Genomic DNA, 17,528 nt, shown 5'->3' on the forward strand with positions numbered 1-17,528 from the left:
CTGCTGTATCTTCCGTTTCCGTTACCCGTTTCTGATACCGGCCTTTCAGTTTCGTTTCCGTTACTGTTTCCGTTACTGTTTCCGTTACTGTTTCCGTTACTGTTTCCGTTACTGTTTTGGGTAATGGAAAGGTTGTTACAAAGCTCTGGGAGGACAGCCCGTCTGGCTTTATCAGCACCCTCTTTTGCCCAAGTGCTGCCCCTGTATCGTGTGTACACACTACACAAGTAATTTTACGTCGTTTGGATGCGCACATCTTGCAAGATAAAAAAAAAAGAAAATGTGGGGTCATGTCTTCAGTCACTCTGAGTTCAGCAACACAAGATGGGTGTAACCTGCATCCAATGTCGCATTCATAAGCAGACTCTCTCAGTAGTAAATACTAATACTGCCATAGCCACAGTGAAATGATTAAAACAAAAAGCACAAAATAAGTAACTAAAAATCGTAGGCTGTCAAGTTTGTGCTAAGGTGGAGAATAGTCATGTGTTGATGTCATGGAGCTATGAGGACTGGGACGAGGTAAGCGACGGATGCGCCCTCGAGATGCAATACTGCGGTTTCTTTCCATGCCATGCTCTCATGTAGTAAGAGCATTACATGGAATGGTGTCATCAAAACAAAAACAAAAAATAGAAAGTCACTCAAATGTCGTCGCACAACAGGAATAGCCATTACCCGAATTCAGTACCGGACTATAAATTCGTTTCCGTTTCTGTTTCCGGTAATGGAAGAGTGTGGTACGCGTTTTCGTTTCCATTATCGTTACCATCTCCAATTTCGGTAATGTACCGTTTCTGCTTCCGTTACCATTACCGTTACCTTTCCCTGGTGAGGTAATAGCAACCATGTCATATGGACCCCTTCCCAGCGCCGCATTTGGAGGCTAACGGTGGCGCTACCCATCAGCCCGTTTATTGCTTCCTCAATTTCTATAGTACTCTGTACCTTAGCTTACCTTAACATTTTTGTACACAAGGTGAATGTCCCATGAGAGGTGCTTTCTTCTAAAGTTGATTATCATCATCCTTCCACACGTTTTCATAGGTACAGTTGCTGTCGTCTGCTACGGTAATTGTGCATCCGCCTCTGCACGTTCAAAATTCAAATTTCCATAGTCCAATCACGAGGCAGATTTCGCGGGCCGATGAGTAGCGCCCCCTAGTGGATCGTGCGGACGGGCTCCTCATTGCGTTTGCCGATCATGACGTGGTTGCTATAATCCAGTAGGTCGTAATTCATACCCACACACTTGTTTTATCGTAGACTGTGACTTATTCTAACTTCTACGCGAGGGTGGGAGACTTGTATCATGTGACATACCTTCATGAACTATCACATTACAGGCACGGCTGGTTGCCGCTGCAACGCACAGCCTCGTGGAGGCAGCCAACTGGCTGGTGCAGGGCCAGGCTTCCGAAGAGAAGCTGATCTCTTCAGCGAAGCAGGTTGCCAGCTCAACAGCCCAGCTGCTCGTGGCCTGCAAGGTGAAGGCCGATCCCGACTCAAAGTCGATGCAACGCCTGCAAGCAGCGGGCAACGCAGTGAAGCAGGCGACGGACCACCTCGTCCGCTCGGCTCAACAGTCCATAGAGCACGAGGAGGAGTTCCGGCTCGTGATCAACCGCCGCATGGTCGGCGGAATCGCGCAAGAGATCATCGCTCGCGAAGAGATACTCCGGAAAGAGCGCGAGCTCGAGGAGGCCCGCGTCAAACTGGCCCAGTTGAGACGCGCCAAGTACGGCAATGCGGAGGATGCGCCCTATTGAGGCGGTGTCTTAACAGCGTTGATGTCTTAACAGGATTTGAGAGCGGCTTCGAAGCCAGAGTCACGAGCCGTCGGCTGAATCGCTACCATACAATGTACATACGTAAGAGTGCAGGTGCAATGGAGTGATGTGGTACGATTTGAAAAAAAAAAAAAAAATCATCATATCAAAATACTGTTTTTTTTTTCCTAGAGCTTATAAGACTAGAGCGTCACAAATCGTGAGATGTTCATACACTGGGTAGAGCCGTACTACATTAGGCGCCACTACTTAAAGCAAGAAGTGAACACTTGGGGCGCTTTTCAAATTTGTGTGCAGAAATTATTTATGGGCGTAATTTACGCGTCGCTTCGATTTGATGGTGCATTTTTTGGTTGTCGCTCAGATGAGCCACATGCACCATAAAAATTTTTGAGACCAACATGAGAAGTGGCACAGAATGTTGTTCACGCTCTCCCGTTTCTGATTCGCTCAGATGAGCGCATGGACGAGCAAAACAGAGTGTGCAGCCTAGTGCTATTTCCTTCCACTAGGCTATTTGTTAATTGTTACGGAGTGCTTTTAACCCAGTTTCAGCCAAAACTGACAGCAACGATAACAGAACATTTTACGTACCTGCAGCAAAGTTGGACCTACGTGTCTACGTTGTCATAGTACCAGGCCAGGAAGAAGTGCAGAGGCACGTTGTTGGAACCTTGTGTAGAGGGCTGTTGGTGCTGTTTTGACGTTGTTGCTTCCTGGACGATTTACTGTATTAACCGCTGCAGGACGCTGCGGCAAAAAGTGCCAATGTTACGAGAAGGAAGGTCCAACGGTGACTGCATTTACACGTCGAACGAAGCAGATTTTTCGATCTTTTTTTTTTTTTTTAGTAGTGTTGCTGGGTGTCTAATATTTTAAACGTTTTTTATACGCGTCATTCCTAGCAAAACGCCAGCACTTTCTGGCATTGTTAGGGTCCCGTTTTTTTAGCATCTCACACCTAACAGGAGAGAGAGAGAGATTTGTTGCATCATCAGAGTTTGTATACGTCAGCATCGTTCTGCATGCAGCTGCTGAGATCGACCATTATTTTGCTAACCCCTTTTTTTTTATGGAGGAAGCATAGTGTAGTGAACAGTGTGCAGAGGTGTAGAAAGAGTTTTGCGCTAGCTTGCTACTCGGGCAAAGAATATTTGGTGAAAGTGCAAAGTCAAGTGCCTTAGGTTGTTTTCGTCTTGTTGATCCTCGCCATTTTTCGTACGTCAACAACAACTCGTTGACGCACTGGTGCTTCTGGATGACGATGTGCCCAAATGAAATAAATATCTGCCTTCCAAGCTTTTTTTCTTTCTCTTTTGTTTCAATTGAATCGGGATTGAAGGGAGGAAACATGTGGGACTCTGTGTTTGTCACACTTATCCACACGTGAGAGGGTGAAAGGCCAGAAGAAATGCTGGAAAAAGAAAGAAATGGGTGGGGGGGGGGAAAACGAGTAGCAGTAAGACCTCGTTATAACAAAAAACACTTTTTTTTTTCTCTTCCTCAAATTATCCCTTTGTTAGAAGAAGAGAACAAAGTTGAATGAATAATGAACAGTTTGAAGAACAAAATGAGTGCTTTCTAACATAATTATTCTCAGTTCACTCCGCTTAATGCAAAGGGCGAGAGGGAAGGAAGTCTGCATGGCAATCCCAGCTCAGTTTTTTTCACTTAATAAATTAACGAATTAGAATTAATTTAAATTAAATTAATTAGAATTTTAATTAGAGTAATTAATTAATTTAAATTAGAATACTGTAAAGGTGTTGACTGCCCAGGTTTGTTTGCATGCTCTCATACCCTTTTTAATGCTGCCACAGGCTACTGTCACTGTTTTGCTGCACCTCTGCATTTTTCAATATTTTCTATCAACTTATTTTTTCTGGTTTCATTGACTTCGTTATAATGAGGGTTTATGACGAGGGTTAACGCGGGCTGTATATGTAAAGTAGTGTTTTCTCAGTTTATTGGTTTGGAAACTGCCATGACTTGGCCACTAAAGATAGCAGGGCTTCGGAAAAGCAATGTTTTGGGATCCCCCAATCTAATCCAAATGAAATTGTGTTTTTTCTATAGATCCCATGTGTGAGCTATATTTGTCATTTCTCCTGCCGGCTGATTTTCTCCCTCGCCCTTAAATACGAGGAAGAACACGAGTTACCACCTTTTCTCCCTGGTATTTAACTGCACAAAAAAAAAAAAAAAAAAAAAAAAAACAGAAAAAGGTTATTTGTCAGAGAGACGGAATGAACTCCTAATCTGCAGAGTTTTCCCCGAGGCCATTCCCTGCTGCTCTACAGGTTCGATAACTTTTCTGAAAACTGCAATAGCGTCAGCGCGCCAAAAGGAACAAATGCTGTCTAACTTCTTTCTGTCTTTCATGACAAAGAGGTTAAATGGATCAAAACTGATGAGACAACGTGCCAGCAGGTTAAAGTGCGACTGTAAAGGGGCACACTTGACCGAGGTAAGAGTCACTAAATAAGCTGCGCTTCAGAGTGTCGACACTGAGGTCCAAGGGAGAGCAGGAGCGCCATCTTGTTTCCGCACCACGCCGGTATAACATCCCCAGTTGAGGATCAAAGATGGCTAACATAATGCTCACTGTGGGATAGAGTAGGATAGAGAAGCTTGTGTAATTGTCCATGTATTGTCCATGATAATCCATGTATTGTCCACCAGAGCGTCCCGAAGATGAGCCCAAGGCAGTCAACCTCTGCTTGTAAACGAAAGGAACATTTTATCCGCGCATGATAGATGGCATCGTGCGTAGCGCGGCGCAGAAACAAGATGGCGCATGCTCGCTCTTGGAACTCAGTGTCGGTACTCTGAAGCTTAGCTTATTTATTGACTCTAGACCGAGGATATATCGCCATTTAATCGTAATTGTGGAAAGGCCCTTCCGTGCTTTTGTAAAATTCTGTCCACAGTCTCTGGTTGCAGGGTAGTACTCCGGGAAAAAAGTGCCAGTGTTACGAGAAGGAAGGTCCAACGGTGCCTGCTTCACGTGTAGCAGATTTTCAGTCTGTTTTTTTTTGCATGCTGGGTGTTTAATATTTTAAATGCTTTTATGAGCGTCATTCGTTACAACCATAACCCCATATATGTTATCGACGAAAGATGGAGGTCACTGCAACGGTTAGCCAGCTGTAGGACTCGAACCCACATCTTCTTTTCGGTGACTTCAATCTCTCATCGTTAATTTCTTAGGCAGTTTGAGGCTTTGTACGTGTTTGTCCTTTCTATGTTGTTCCAGCCGCAGAACTTCACTTCTCCCATGCATCTTGTCTGACTTACTTCTTTGTGTGTATCTTCTGCTTACACATTCATGCCTCCTTTATCTAGACGCCTTAGTACCCATCCTCTATGATCGGGATAGATAATTTCTGTCGGAGTACGACAACGTGCAGTTTCATCAAACCAGCTTTTTTTTTACTCACAGAGAGAGAGGGTTATCTTGTAGGACTTTTGTTTTAGAACTGTTTTTTTAGAAATTTCGGAAATTTTAAATTTTTCTTTCCCTCAGAATATCGGTCTTCCCGACATCAATGGCCAGTGCTTCTTTAGCCTGTGCTTGAAGGATAGAACTAATTTCACGTAGTTTGGATAGTTGAAGCCAGCGTATTATGTGACCAGTGCAAGCCCGAAACCTCTCGTGCTTGTCCGCACCAGTCTCCAGCGACACCTCTGACCAAAAATGGAAAGGGTAAAAGAGAAGTGTTAACAAAGGAGATTGCGTTTTTCGGAGTCAATGCCAATGCCGCCACATTCAAAGGAAGGAGGAAAATGACACATTTCCGTAAGTGAATCACAATGACGCTGGTTCGGGAGCATTGTTTCCAATACTACACGTTTGGATCGGAATCACGAATTCCGGACAACCGGACAAAAAATCGGCGTTAGCAAATTAATTCCAGACCACACGTGCACCAAATAACGAGCATTCCAGTTAACTGAGTTACGGATTACCGACACATGATTGTACATACCGTTCAGTTCTGACGAAAAAATGCATGTTGCACGAATGACTGTCCTAGAGCACCGCATGAGTCTGAATATACCCTCCCATACCTGATGCCACGGAGGCTTACCCGACCCGAGCCCGACACGAGCCCGACCCAGCTGAGGCCCAGCGCAGCTTTTGATGTGGCGTGTGCTTGTAGAAACACGTGGATGCTGAGTCTGCTGCATGGATCGCGAAGTTACCCGTCAAAAAAGAACTCGTTACCAGTTAAGTTACCGCGTGAAAAATGTAATTAAGTTAATAACGAAAGTTCTTCAGCCTGAAATGTAACTCGTGGTTACGGAGTTACTTAGGAAAAAAGAACGAGTTAGTTCCAAGTTACTTCGTACGCAAAATAGCGCTACGCAGGTGCTTGGCGCGTGTGCGGTTGAGTTCGACCTCGAGTTGCCTGCGGAGGAGTGCAACACACTTGGATTGTTTTCGTTTATGTCCAACACGCTTTGCATCTTAGTCCCCGTGGGCGCACAGTGGTTCAGCTTCATTTCAGTGGCAGCGGTTCTTACGTCTTGAATACTTCCTGAATAGAATAAAGTGAATCCTCGTTATTATGACCACTCCCGTTCCAGTTCGATTTGATCATAGAGTGAATTGTCGTATTAACGAGAAACGCTCCCTCCGTGGACTGGACAGACCGCTGCGCACGACAAAGGCCTACGTAAGTAAGACTCATTTTCTGAAAAATCTGCCAACAACGTCTGCTTCAAACAATTTTTCGGTAATCAGTTTTTCTAGATGCACACTAGCACCATCAAATCGTGAACGCGTTATCAACGTCCGTCCTTTGCTGAAAAAATAACTAGGCAACCTGTAGGGAAGATACAAAGGTTTAGTGAAGAGAAAAGGAGAGGTCAGCCCGAGGCAGGCTTGCTATTCCAAAAAATAAAAATGAATAATGAAAAGGAGGGAAACCCGTAGGGGCTTCGCTTGCCTCCGTCAAGTAACGCCACTCTTCATTCTGCCAAATCGCACCTCTTCCGCGCTTTGTTCCAGCCGTCCTAATGTGACGTAAACAGCACGATGTAACCTGGTTCCCGTGGTCACCGCTTTTTTTAAGTGCTGCGGTGGTTCGAAAAGCGATAAGAGTATAAATACGGGGGTCAACGACGAGGGGGGTTCACCCCAAACCTTGACGCCTTACTCTAACGCACGTCACTCTCTGATCCAGGTACGTGGTACTATACGCTCTCCCGGGGGCTAATCTAAAGGTCACGTGATGGGGTCATAATAACGAGAAAGATAATGCCCGTGTTTGACCCCACTTGTGACAAAAATCTCGGTCATTGTCCGATTAACGGATTGTCACATTAACGAGAGGGATTTACGTGCCCGCGGAACGGTTCCTGAGAAAAACGGTCGTAAAGCGAGTACGTCAAATTAACTAGAGTCATATTAACGAGGGTTCACCGTCGGGTTCACAGAGTTCATTGGTTGAATATGACATTTTATGGCCTAGAATGCCATTAAGGAACCCGGAAGAAAGCAAGAAAATAAGTCGACGAGAATGAAAAGCAAATTAAAAGTAACTTGGAACTCGGCTTAAGTGACTTTGGCAAAGTTACCTGACAAAGAAACGAGTTCCTCTGGAAGGTACCACGGCGCGAAAGTGCTGAGTTGAGTTAAAAGGTAAAAAAAAAGGAACTTAGTTACAGTAACGAGTTACTTATTACGAGTTACCTCAAACTCTGGTCTGCTGTGCCTGTCCATGATGCACGCTGCATTGAGGGAGAGTAGAAAACAACTTGATGCCCATGTTGTAGCGTTCTAGCAGAAAGACTGCTACATGGTTGCTTCATTTTCAAAACATACGTTGAGGATGAAGTAGTGCGAATTAATGGCTCACAGAAGCTCCGCCCGCCTGAGGCCTGAGGACTCTCGGACTGAACCTGAGCCTGCGGTCAAAAACGGTTTCGAAGCCTGATCTAGGTCTGCAGGGAGGGCCGGACTGGGCTACATGATCCACTACACTCATATATAAAATGGATGTCGCCTTGCCTTCAGTTTTCAAATATCCTGGTAAAATAAAGGGCTAACCCATTCCTTGACATCATGACAGTGTATTTTGTCTTGTCATTCCTGAGGATGGCACACTTCATAAATAGAGCCTGAAGTTTCCGGGAAATATTTTTTTTCTAAGTTCGGGGAGTAAAAATGGGGTAAATAAACATGCGCACTAAATTCGTGCGAATTCGGGTGAAAAAAACTTCCAGTATGCTAAATTCGGGGAGAAATCGGGCTCAGTTACTTAATAAACTAACTGTTGTGGTTTGGTACGAGCGGTGATTTAACTGAATTTTTCTACCATACAAGTAAATTAGCGCATTCCTACAGATGTCCCAGTGAGGGGAATTTGCCGGGTAAAAATCGGGTGTTTCACCCTAAAGAGGCAACCTTCAATTCGGGGTGCAAATTCGGGGAAGAATCGGGTTAAACCCTAAAACCTCAGGCTCTATTTATAAATAGGGAGTGTCTTTTTCGGGTTAAATGCCTTCCTGAGATTCCGGGAGGGGGGGGGGGGGTAAAAATCGGGCCCCATTTTTAAATCCGTAACTCGGGGAGAAATCTAGCGATAACTGTGCCGTTGGGTGTTATCGTTTCTCCTCTTGTCTATTAAGTCCTTTCCTAATCTCTTTTATTCGTTTTCCTTTTTTCCCTTTTTTTTTGCGGGATCGTGACCTTCCAGCGGTAATCCCCGAAGGCATAGACAGTGTTGTCACACAAGGGTGTACTGCTGGGAACGTAAGTGACCCATTCTTACACGTGTTACACGTGGCGACCTCTGTTCGTCTCCAGTGGAAACGTCACTTGAGGATCTCATAGCGACTGGAATTCGGGGAGGAATCGGATTTAACCCAAATTGGTCGGTGGCCAGTTTGGGGGGGGGGGGGGGGGAATAACTGGGCAGAATCGGGTTCAACCCGAAAAAGTTTCTCCCTATTTATAAAGTGGCTTCCTAATTTTGTGCAGATCACTAACACAACGCTGTGCACCCTCTTACGTTCTGGCTGTCACATGCCACAGTGTGACCTCGACCATACTTGTACTGGGGCTGTTTGAGCATCCTGGACATTGTGTCAAACGAAAACTTGACAGAGTGGCACGCGTGTTTTTCCGTAACTCCCCCCCCCCCAACCACCCCCCCTCAACGCACCATTCAAAAAGCTTATCAGTATCATCATCTGAAACGACAAACAAGTTCAAAGCAAACAACTCGTAACATTTAATCAAAAGCACAGCTACGTACTACAGCGTTCATTCCCTGTCTCGAGGTAGTGGGGCGTACGCCTTAGTTAACAGGTTTCGACTGAACCACGGTGGCCTCTGTCGAGGTATTTCGACGATTCTGTCTTCACTGTGCTTCTCGTCTCTTGGGTCGTCGTTGTACAACACCACGACCTCCTTCTCCACAGGGTCCAGCTTGAGTTCTTTCTCTATCGCCTCCTTCATGAGTTCTGTCTCTTGCTTCACCTTCTCGTAACAGTTTCCTAAAAGGTTCCATATATATCCCACGGTCAAAGGGCCTGGAGATTTGTAAAGATAAAAAAAGCGACAAGAAACCCACCTTGTGGCCACTTCACAAAGTTTACTAGCTTCGTAAAACCGTCAGGCAAAAATGGGAAGAGTCTAGCACTCGCAAGCGAATAATGATAAGTATTCACTTAAATTCGATTGAAGTATTTAAGGAGATCGAAACATTTAAGTAGTTTATTTTAATAAAGAAATGGATTTCGGACTTGCTTATCTTGCTTCATAAAACTAAGTAAAGTTTGCGAAGTGGCGACAACTTTTTCAAATTTTGACGATAAATTGTTTTGTCGTTGAGACGATTACTTTTCTGGACTACACTTCCCTTTCCAAAAAAAATGTCCCCTCCTCCCCAATTACTCCGCAGAGGTACAGGGTGTCCAGAAGCAAACTTGCAGATTTTGGAAAATTTAGCAAGTTTTTCAAGTTCAGTATTTTACTTTAGGAAGTTTGGAATTAAGCAAGCATTGCGCCCTCATGTGACCCCCATGTGAACAACGTATGTGGATCATTACCGCATATTGTGTGCGTCAGATGGAAGTGGCCGCACTTATCGCAAGTGCGAATGTTTGTCTTCTGCTTGACGATGTAGTAGGGATGGCCGATACGTCTCCAGGCGCGTCGCTCTACAGTACGTCTTTTGTGCGGTACAGCCCAAAGAAACCCATCATCACACTCGGGAAGATTTTGACTGCGGTCACTTCGGGGCTGCAGGCCATCCAGACCGCATAGAGCCGGAACTGCAACGATCAAACAACCGGTTAGATTGTGTTTTGTGCGCGGAAACGCAAGGATACACCACGGTTCAAATGTTAACACACTTTCGCGAGCTCGGAACGCCTATATTGAACAATCCTTACCGGGATGGTGTACAGGGAAAGTTAAGGTACGCAGAATATTTGCTGTAGCGTCTGATAGTTTCGACAGCTTTGATAGGAGTAAAGAAAATGCCATGCTATAAACGGCTGCAAACCCAGCCTCATGTGAAGAGCGGGAGGTTTAAATAGCGTAGAAGGGCACACTACGCTGCTACAGCTACCGCTATCCCAAAGCATGGCACAGTGTGTGCAGACTGCACGAATTCTTTGCCCTGCATTGGGTTTCTTTCTTTCCTCTTCCAACTGAGGACAACGAAGTGAGGAGAAATATTTCGAATGAACTATTCCAGCTAATGGTAAATCAATGCAGCCTTTGGCAACACAATGTAGGTAGAGGGTAGAGAAGACCAATAGTTGCCCGTAGAAAATGCGTTGGAAGCGTGCAGGTTCTTTATTTCAGTAGTGCAACTTGACCCAAGGCGTTTTTGTGATACGTAATGTTGAATATATCCCAGAACGGGGATCCCTTAGCTGCACATTTATTTTCAAGACAGTCTTGAAGTGCAACGACTGAAACGAAGGAACGGACGAAAACTTGGCCGGAACCTGCTAAACTAATACTAAGTTTGTAAATTGCCACCTGACAGTGACAGATGAGAAAATGTTCAAGGCTCTTGCACAAACCGAACCCCAAACCATTGTGACCACTCGCGTCATTCTTTTTGCAATTCGATCGGTCGGCGCTCTATACGTGTACTTGAGATTCACAATATTAGAATTATCTCAGTTGAAGATATTATGATGCTCAATAGTGCCACAACTTCAGGATTTTTGATGGACAGAAATAATCAGATCAGATAAGGACGTTGAGAAACAAAGCTCACCTCTGCTTAGAGCATTGCACGGGTCTAATTTTCAGACTCGTGCCCGGCCCAGGACCGGCTGCTGCGGCCCGCACCCGGCCCGGGCCCAGCCCGTACCCGATTATTTCCATCCTCAGGCCCGGTCCCATCCCGCCCGTGCTCTATCTGTTCTCGAGGTTCGGAGGCGTATTTAGATTTACTAAAGACCACCGTGCAGCAAATAAAAGGACGAAGCTAATTGGTGGAGAGTCAGGAGGTACACTCGAACGCAGCAGCGGCTGTGTTTCTCTGCCGGCAAGCCGCTCTGTGCTTGGTGCTTGCTTACTTTGGGAACGCAGTGCGCAGCGGCGCGTGGGCATGTATACATCGCGGTTCAAGAGAGACGCATCGCTGCTCTATTGCACATGCTCGGGTGTTAGTTCTCCTTTCTCGAACTCTCACGCGAACGAAATATATGTCAGAACACCTAACCTAACCGACTCTCTTGCCGGACTCTCATAAAAACGAAATCATTGACCCTCGTGCCGGACCCTCACGAGAACGAAATACGTCCCAACACCTAATCTGACTGATGCTCGTGCAGGACCCTGAGCGCGCCCGCCACACCAATCGTGTCCAAACGTGTGAGTGCACGCGTGAAATCCAGACCCATTTACGAAATAAGCATGATGACGTGTAAAAAAGTGATAGTTCTCAGATGAGAATACCTGGTAGCCCATACCCAATGTGGGGGGGGGGGGGAAGTAACGTCCGCATACATGCCCGACCATGGCTGGCGTTGTCAAGCCCGTACCCGGCCCGGGCTCGGTGGCTGAAACCTGAGCCCGGCCCACGGCACGGGCCGGGCTCGGACTTTCGCGTAAGCCCTGGCCCGTGCAGTGTTCTACCTCTGCTCCTCTGTCAACCGAAAACCAGTTGGCCGTGCTCCAGCAGTGACAAAGAAGGAGGGACCATTGTTGGGCCAGAGTCATAGACCCTCAAATTTTCCGACCAAGAGAAAGGGTGAGCGCACTTGATGACCTTCTCTGTTGACACTATTCCACAAGAGAAAATACTTTCTTCATGATCGTCATTTGCAGCTCTATTAGCGGTTAGGGTTGTGATGCCATTAAGGTGTTATAACGTCATCCAGAGACCCTTTCTCCGATACCCTTGTAGACTTCAATCACGAGCTTCGAAAACGAGCTACAAACGCAGTTGAAAAGCAGCATTCAAACTAATGAATAGGGCCCAGGACTTTATGCACGCAAGTCTCACAAAATATACATACAAACAGAGCCATAGAGATGAGGGGCAGTCCTCGCCAGAGAGGGCGCTGCACGGCAGGGGCCGTGGCAGGTTGTTTGTTACAAATACCGATTCACGAATTTAAGGTCTCTGCAGTGCGAATGAGTGTTTTCTTTTGTTTGTTTACAGAGCTTCACATGGCAGTAAGAGAGAGGGGGATTGCAACAGAGTAAACACTTCAAGTTTACCCTGCCCCGAGCGCAAACTCGCCTTGCGACGACCGACTCTGCATGCAGGTATGCAAAAAAAAAAAAAAAAAAAAGGTCAAGTATGCTCGGGATATGCAAAGCAAAATTCTCGCTTCAAGCATGAGATGCAGTGAGTATAGCACAAAATCTTATTGTATAACCATGAACCTCTATGTGCGGCAAAGTAATGAACAGCAATGGGTCATAGAATATCAAATGTACATTTTTTATTGAAACCAACTCTGAACTATGACATTACAGTATGCAGCCAAAGCGATTTTTAAGTTTTCAAATTTGAAAGACGTCCCGTTGTCGGACACCAGCCTTCACTATATAAAGAGCTGCGCCCATAACAAAAAGCAGCACGTCATTTGCATCCACGTACCCGTTGAGCATCTGAACACAGTCTACATGAAGAGCAGTGCCACTGTCGGATGATTGACTTTTAAAGCTCCTCGACCGTCAATACAGGTAGCTCATTTCACATGTGTCCAGTCCAAGTGGTCCGACGACAACAGAGGCTATGCAGCTTCTGAAGCGTCCGTTGCTTCGTCAGTGGATATCCACATCTTCCGAGACTTCAGGTTCTCAAGGATGTTTTGTAGGGCAGCCAGATGACAACGATGCTGGTAGCTTTTTCGCTTTGTCGATTCGTGAGGGATTTGCCAGCCGGTGTACTTCTAAAGAAATACCCGTAGCTCAGCATTTTCCAGCTTTCAAAACGGGATTATTTGCAGCACATCAGAATGCCGTACAAAGGTCCATTGCAAAATCAGAACGTTTCAAATGTACAAGGTGCACTTTATAGTGCAACCTGTCTTTCGTTGACCGGCCCTCTGGTGCTTCGCTGTCCTCAAGTGCTCGAGAGAATGTCTGTCAGCATTTACAGCTTTCTCGCATGCCAGGCAAGACAATACGAGTGCGTCCGTCTTGAATGTGCCTTTGAACTCAGCTGCCAACTGGCCTCAGACCTGAAGCAATTCTTTTCAGCATTGCCGCACCTTACGTAGGCGGCACGAACCAACAGAAGGTAACTCTTCCGTATTCTACGTGTGCGCACCCAACCTGTGTGAAATGAACCAGAAAGTGTGAACGGGAAAGAAAGACATGCTGGCAGCGTCTGTCCCCCGGAGTGTTGCCTGCCATTATGAAATTCAGCGTAACAGCTAAGAAGCAAACAGCGAGCAACAGTTATAACGAAAGCATTGTGGCGAAGTATTAGCATCACCTGCAGACTGTTTAAAACCAGAGGCGCTCTCCAGGTTACTTGTGCAGAAACGACACAGCATGTGTGTCCATAAGATCGCCTAGAAAAGTGAGTGTGTCGGAGCTCAACCTGGCAGGAAACCTGTGAAGGCACACCAGGGTAGAAAATTCGAAGTAGAAACATGTAAACATGCACGAAGACATACAGATCTATGCTCTCCTACACACTTTTAGAAATTCGGCAAACATATGCGTAACGAAACATATTTTTTAGTGCTCTCCGCGGAAACGTGTGGGGAAACATCATAGTTACCTGTATAGATGCCTAAAAAAATTCACTTGCATGACGTCTCGGGCTGTACTAATGAACGATAGGGTAGATGCAAGATCTGTCTCTAGTGAAAAAGGTTGTAAATTGCCACCTGACAATGACAGATGAGAAAATGTTGAAGCACATGTTGCACAAACCAAACTTCAAACAAAAGTGGCCCATGATATCTCACGTCATTCTTTTCAAATTCGATCGGTCGGTGATCCACGTTTACTTCAGATGCACAACACTAAAATGATCTCAACTAAAGATGTTTGATTTCTGTCACAACCATCTTTTCTGTGTGGTACTGGACTGCTGTTCATGGACTCGCTGATTCTTACATCATGTTGCTGGACAGTGCCACAACTTGGAGCTCGTTGATGGATAAAAATAAAAACTGGAGAAAGCGATGGGTTTGACACACCTTTTTAACCACATCACCGCATTGAGCGCCATACATCTGGGGAAATGCCTACTGGTTACACAGGGTATCCATCAGTGATGGCCAGTAGTTAACTATGTAGTTAAACTACTAGTTAAACTATCTCATTGTAGTTAAAAAGTAGTTATCAACACTTGCAGAAATGTAGTGTGCAACTACTAGTTAAACTACTATTTCGAGTAGTTAACTGCAGTAGTTAGGTTACTGCAGGCGCCAACTACTTCACTTTTTTGCCGCAAGTTTTACGGCAGGATTGTGCTTCCGACTTTTACCTTGACCTACTTGTTGGATGAGAACGGAGGTGCAGAGCGATTGTGCCGGGCATGTGTACTAAATCTTCACTTTTATTACTGCTTATGATTCATATTTAGGTGTCCAAGAACACTATAGGATGGGATTGGTGTTGATGGACAAAGTTAAGTAGTTAGAGATGTAGTTAAAATACATTGCAGTAGTTAAAGATGTAGTTTTAACTACCTCCCCTGAAATGTGGTTGAACTACTAGTTAAACTACTCCATCGCGAAGTAGTTAGTAGTTATAGTTAAACTACTGTAGGAGTAGTTAGTGGCCATCACTGGTATCCATGGCAGTATTTTCGGAGCACAACTGCCAGGAGTCGAGAACTGATGCTTACAGGAGTGACGTCTAACGGCGAGCGGCGCCCCCCAGACCCTCCCAATCTGTAGAACCTAACTTAACGGAACCTCACTAAAGTGAGGTGATTTAGCTCATTTCAACGGCCCTACCTTTCGCAAGATGACAAGTTTCATCCGTTAGGCTTAGCATTCCCGTGTTTCTCCAGCGCTAGAAGCGCATCAGATGGGTTGTTCAGATGCATATAAAAAAAAAACGTCTAGACCACATATTCTTGTAATTCTTGTTTTATATATATATATATATATATATTCGCTATATAGTCTTCTCTCACTTAAGTGCATTATTTCGCTCTTGAACATTCCGGCTAATTAGAAAAACTCATAAGCCTATTTAAATAATATTGATCGATAATGCACTCATGCTAAAAACAATTATGGATAATTGTGAAAAATAAGAACATATCAGTTCCTGACCAATAAATTCTCGACGACAGAAATGCACGCCATCCTATTCCTGAATGACTATAAGGCCACGTGTTGCCCGAGCAGTCTGATTGTGGTGATAGGAGGACAAGATAAGAGCGTGTGGTAAATAGCGGCATATCAAAGGAGAACTCAAAGATGCAGAAAGAGAGTTCGCCTTGTGCATTTCAGCGAGTTAATAGTGCTGTTTCCTTTAAATGGACATTCGGTGAACTCGTGCCGATGACGTTACGCAGGGCCATAGCCTCCTATATACTGATCAGTATATAGGAGGCTATGGCAGGGCAGAGTCATGGGCAGACTCGAGGCAGGCCAAACACAGATGGCGGTGTCCCAGGAGCCGCACATCCCTCAAAGGTCATTTCTAGAGTTTGCCAACGTTTCCAACATGCTGGAAATGTGTCCTGGCATTTCAAAGTTGAGGACGTCTGCGGATTTCGACTCCGCGCAAGACCACTTCTGTCACTGAATGCAGGACGGCGCAGAAGGAGCACAGCAGGAGGATTAGCCAGAGACCTTTCAGCTGCTGCAGGGACTACAATTTTCAGGCATACTGTATACGGACGATTGAGTGAGCACAGCCTTTACGCCCGCAAGCCTGCCAGATGTGCTTCGTTAACCCCGGCCCGTCGTACAGCCCGGGCAGCGAGGCGGAGAGAACACATTCATTGGACAACTCAACAATGCGCACGTGGATCCAGGTTTAGTCTGCAGACTGATACACGACGTGTGTTCTTCTCAAGAGCTCCTGGAACTCGCTTTGATGCCTCCAACATCCTTGAGCACCATCACTTTGGTGGAGATGGAGTTCTATAGTGTGGGGAGGGATATTGTTGGGTTCACGCACACTCTATATGCTTGAACAAGGAACTGTGAACGGTCGGAGATACCAACAGTCTTCAACAGTATGTCCTACTATTCAGAGTGCCATGGGACCTTGACAACGGCCGAGCAGCTCTTGTGGTGGAGTACCTAGAACGTCGGGGAATCAACAGTTTACAATGGCCAGCTCGCTCTCCGGACTTAAACCCAATTGAGCATGCATGAGACGCTCTCGGAAAACGCACTGCACAGCGTCATCAGCCCCCCAGAGCAATCCTGGACTTCCGAACAGCTCTGGTGCAAAAGCAGGATGCTATATACCTCAACCACTTCTTGATAATCTTGTTCTGAGTACTACACACACTGTACTGCATGGGTGTCACTAACGGGTAAATATACAGCATATTGAAATATCTTCTATCATAAAACGAACATTCTTACGGGATGCCCATGGATATGTTTTCTCCATGGAGCTACTGATTGTATATCTTTTCACCATCACAAATCCGTCACTATATTCTTTTTTTCTTTCTGGAACACCGTATATCACCACAATTCACATATTTAACGCTTCAGTTGGAAATTCCTGTGGTGGAACAGTCCAAACTGCCATTGTCCTTAATTTCCGAGCATGAGTGTATAAAAAGTCATACCAGACCAAAATGCAAAATGTACAAGTATTTCGAAATGGAGCTGTATACCATCCCGAAAACAACTTCCGGAACTACATTATCATTCCACGCTTGAGAGGTACACAATAAAGGCCATTCCTGATTTGCCCAGTATGAAAAACAAAGAACGCAAAATGGCTCGGCTTGTGTAACTTCTCTCCCCATGTACCTTACGTCCAATTTTTACTGATTGTACATGTAGTGGATACTTGTTGCAAGAAGGACGAACCGAGCAAGGTAATGAATCTTAGTTGTGCGTACTTGTAACTTGTTGTCAGGAATCAACCAACGAAGCAGTAAAAAAACCAACTACAATGTATACACCTACCCGCTCCTAATACTTTTTTTAGAACCGTTTTAGCGCCGCGAAGCAACCGTGGCTATGAGCGACGCCATTCCTAATTGAAAGTGCAGTTGTGAAGTAAAAACGTTTTGCAGAAACAGGTTCAGGTGAGACGAGGCAAAATATTATAACAAGTAGGTGAACATATTTTAGTAAGAA

The 17,528-nt window shown here is 45.3% G+C and overlaps 2 protein-coding genes across 2 annotated transcripts in view; one reads left to right on the forward strand and one right to left on the reverse strand.

Annotated features, from left to right (window-relative positions):
* LOC135375168 (talin-2-like) overlaps positions 1–3,093 on the forward strand; it is an 83,668-nt gene extending 80,575 nt beyond the window's left edge. The window contains exon 54 of the mRNA XM_064607890.1: positions 1,347–3,093. Coding sequence (XP_064463960.1) covers positions 1,347–1,769 — 423 coding nt within the window. The 3' untranslated portion in view covers positions 1,770–3,093. The remainder of the gene's footprint in view (positions 1–1,346) is intronic.
* Positions 3,094–9,013: 5,920 nt separating this feature from the next.
* On the reverse strand, positions 9,014–10,307 carry LOC135375198 (large ribosomal subunit protein bL32m-like). Its single transcript, XM_064607917.1, has 3 exons — positions 10,197–10,307; positions 9,852–10,076; positions 9,014–9,296 (listed from the first exon to the last, which is right to left on the reverse strand). Exons 1-3 carry the CDS (start codon positions 10,288–10,290, stop codon positions 9,064–9,066), a joined length of 552 nt encoding a protein of 183 aa, XP_064463987.1. The 5' UTR covers positions 10,291–10,307; the 3' UTR covers positions 9,014–9,063.
* Positions 10,308–17,528: the final 7,221 nt, after the last annotated feature.

Source organism: Ornithodoros turicata, unplaced genomic scaffold (genome assembly GCF_037126465.1).
Source record: "Ornithodoros turicata isolate Travis unplaced genomic scaffold, ASM3712646v1 ctg00000838.1, whole genome shotgun sequence".
Classification (NCBI taxonomy): Eukaryota; Metazoa; Arthropoda; class Arachnida; order Ixodida; family Argasidae; genus Ornithodoros; species Ornithodoros turicata.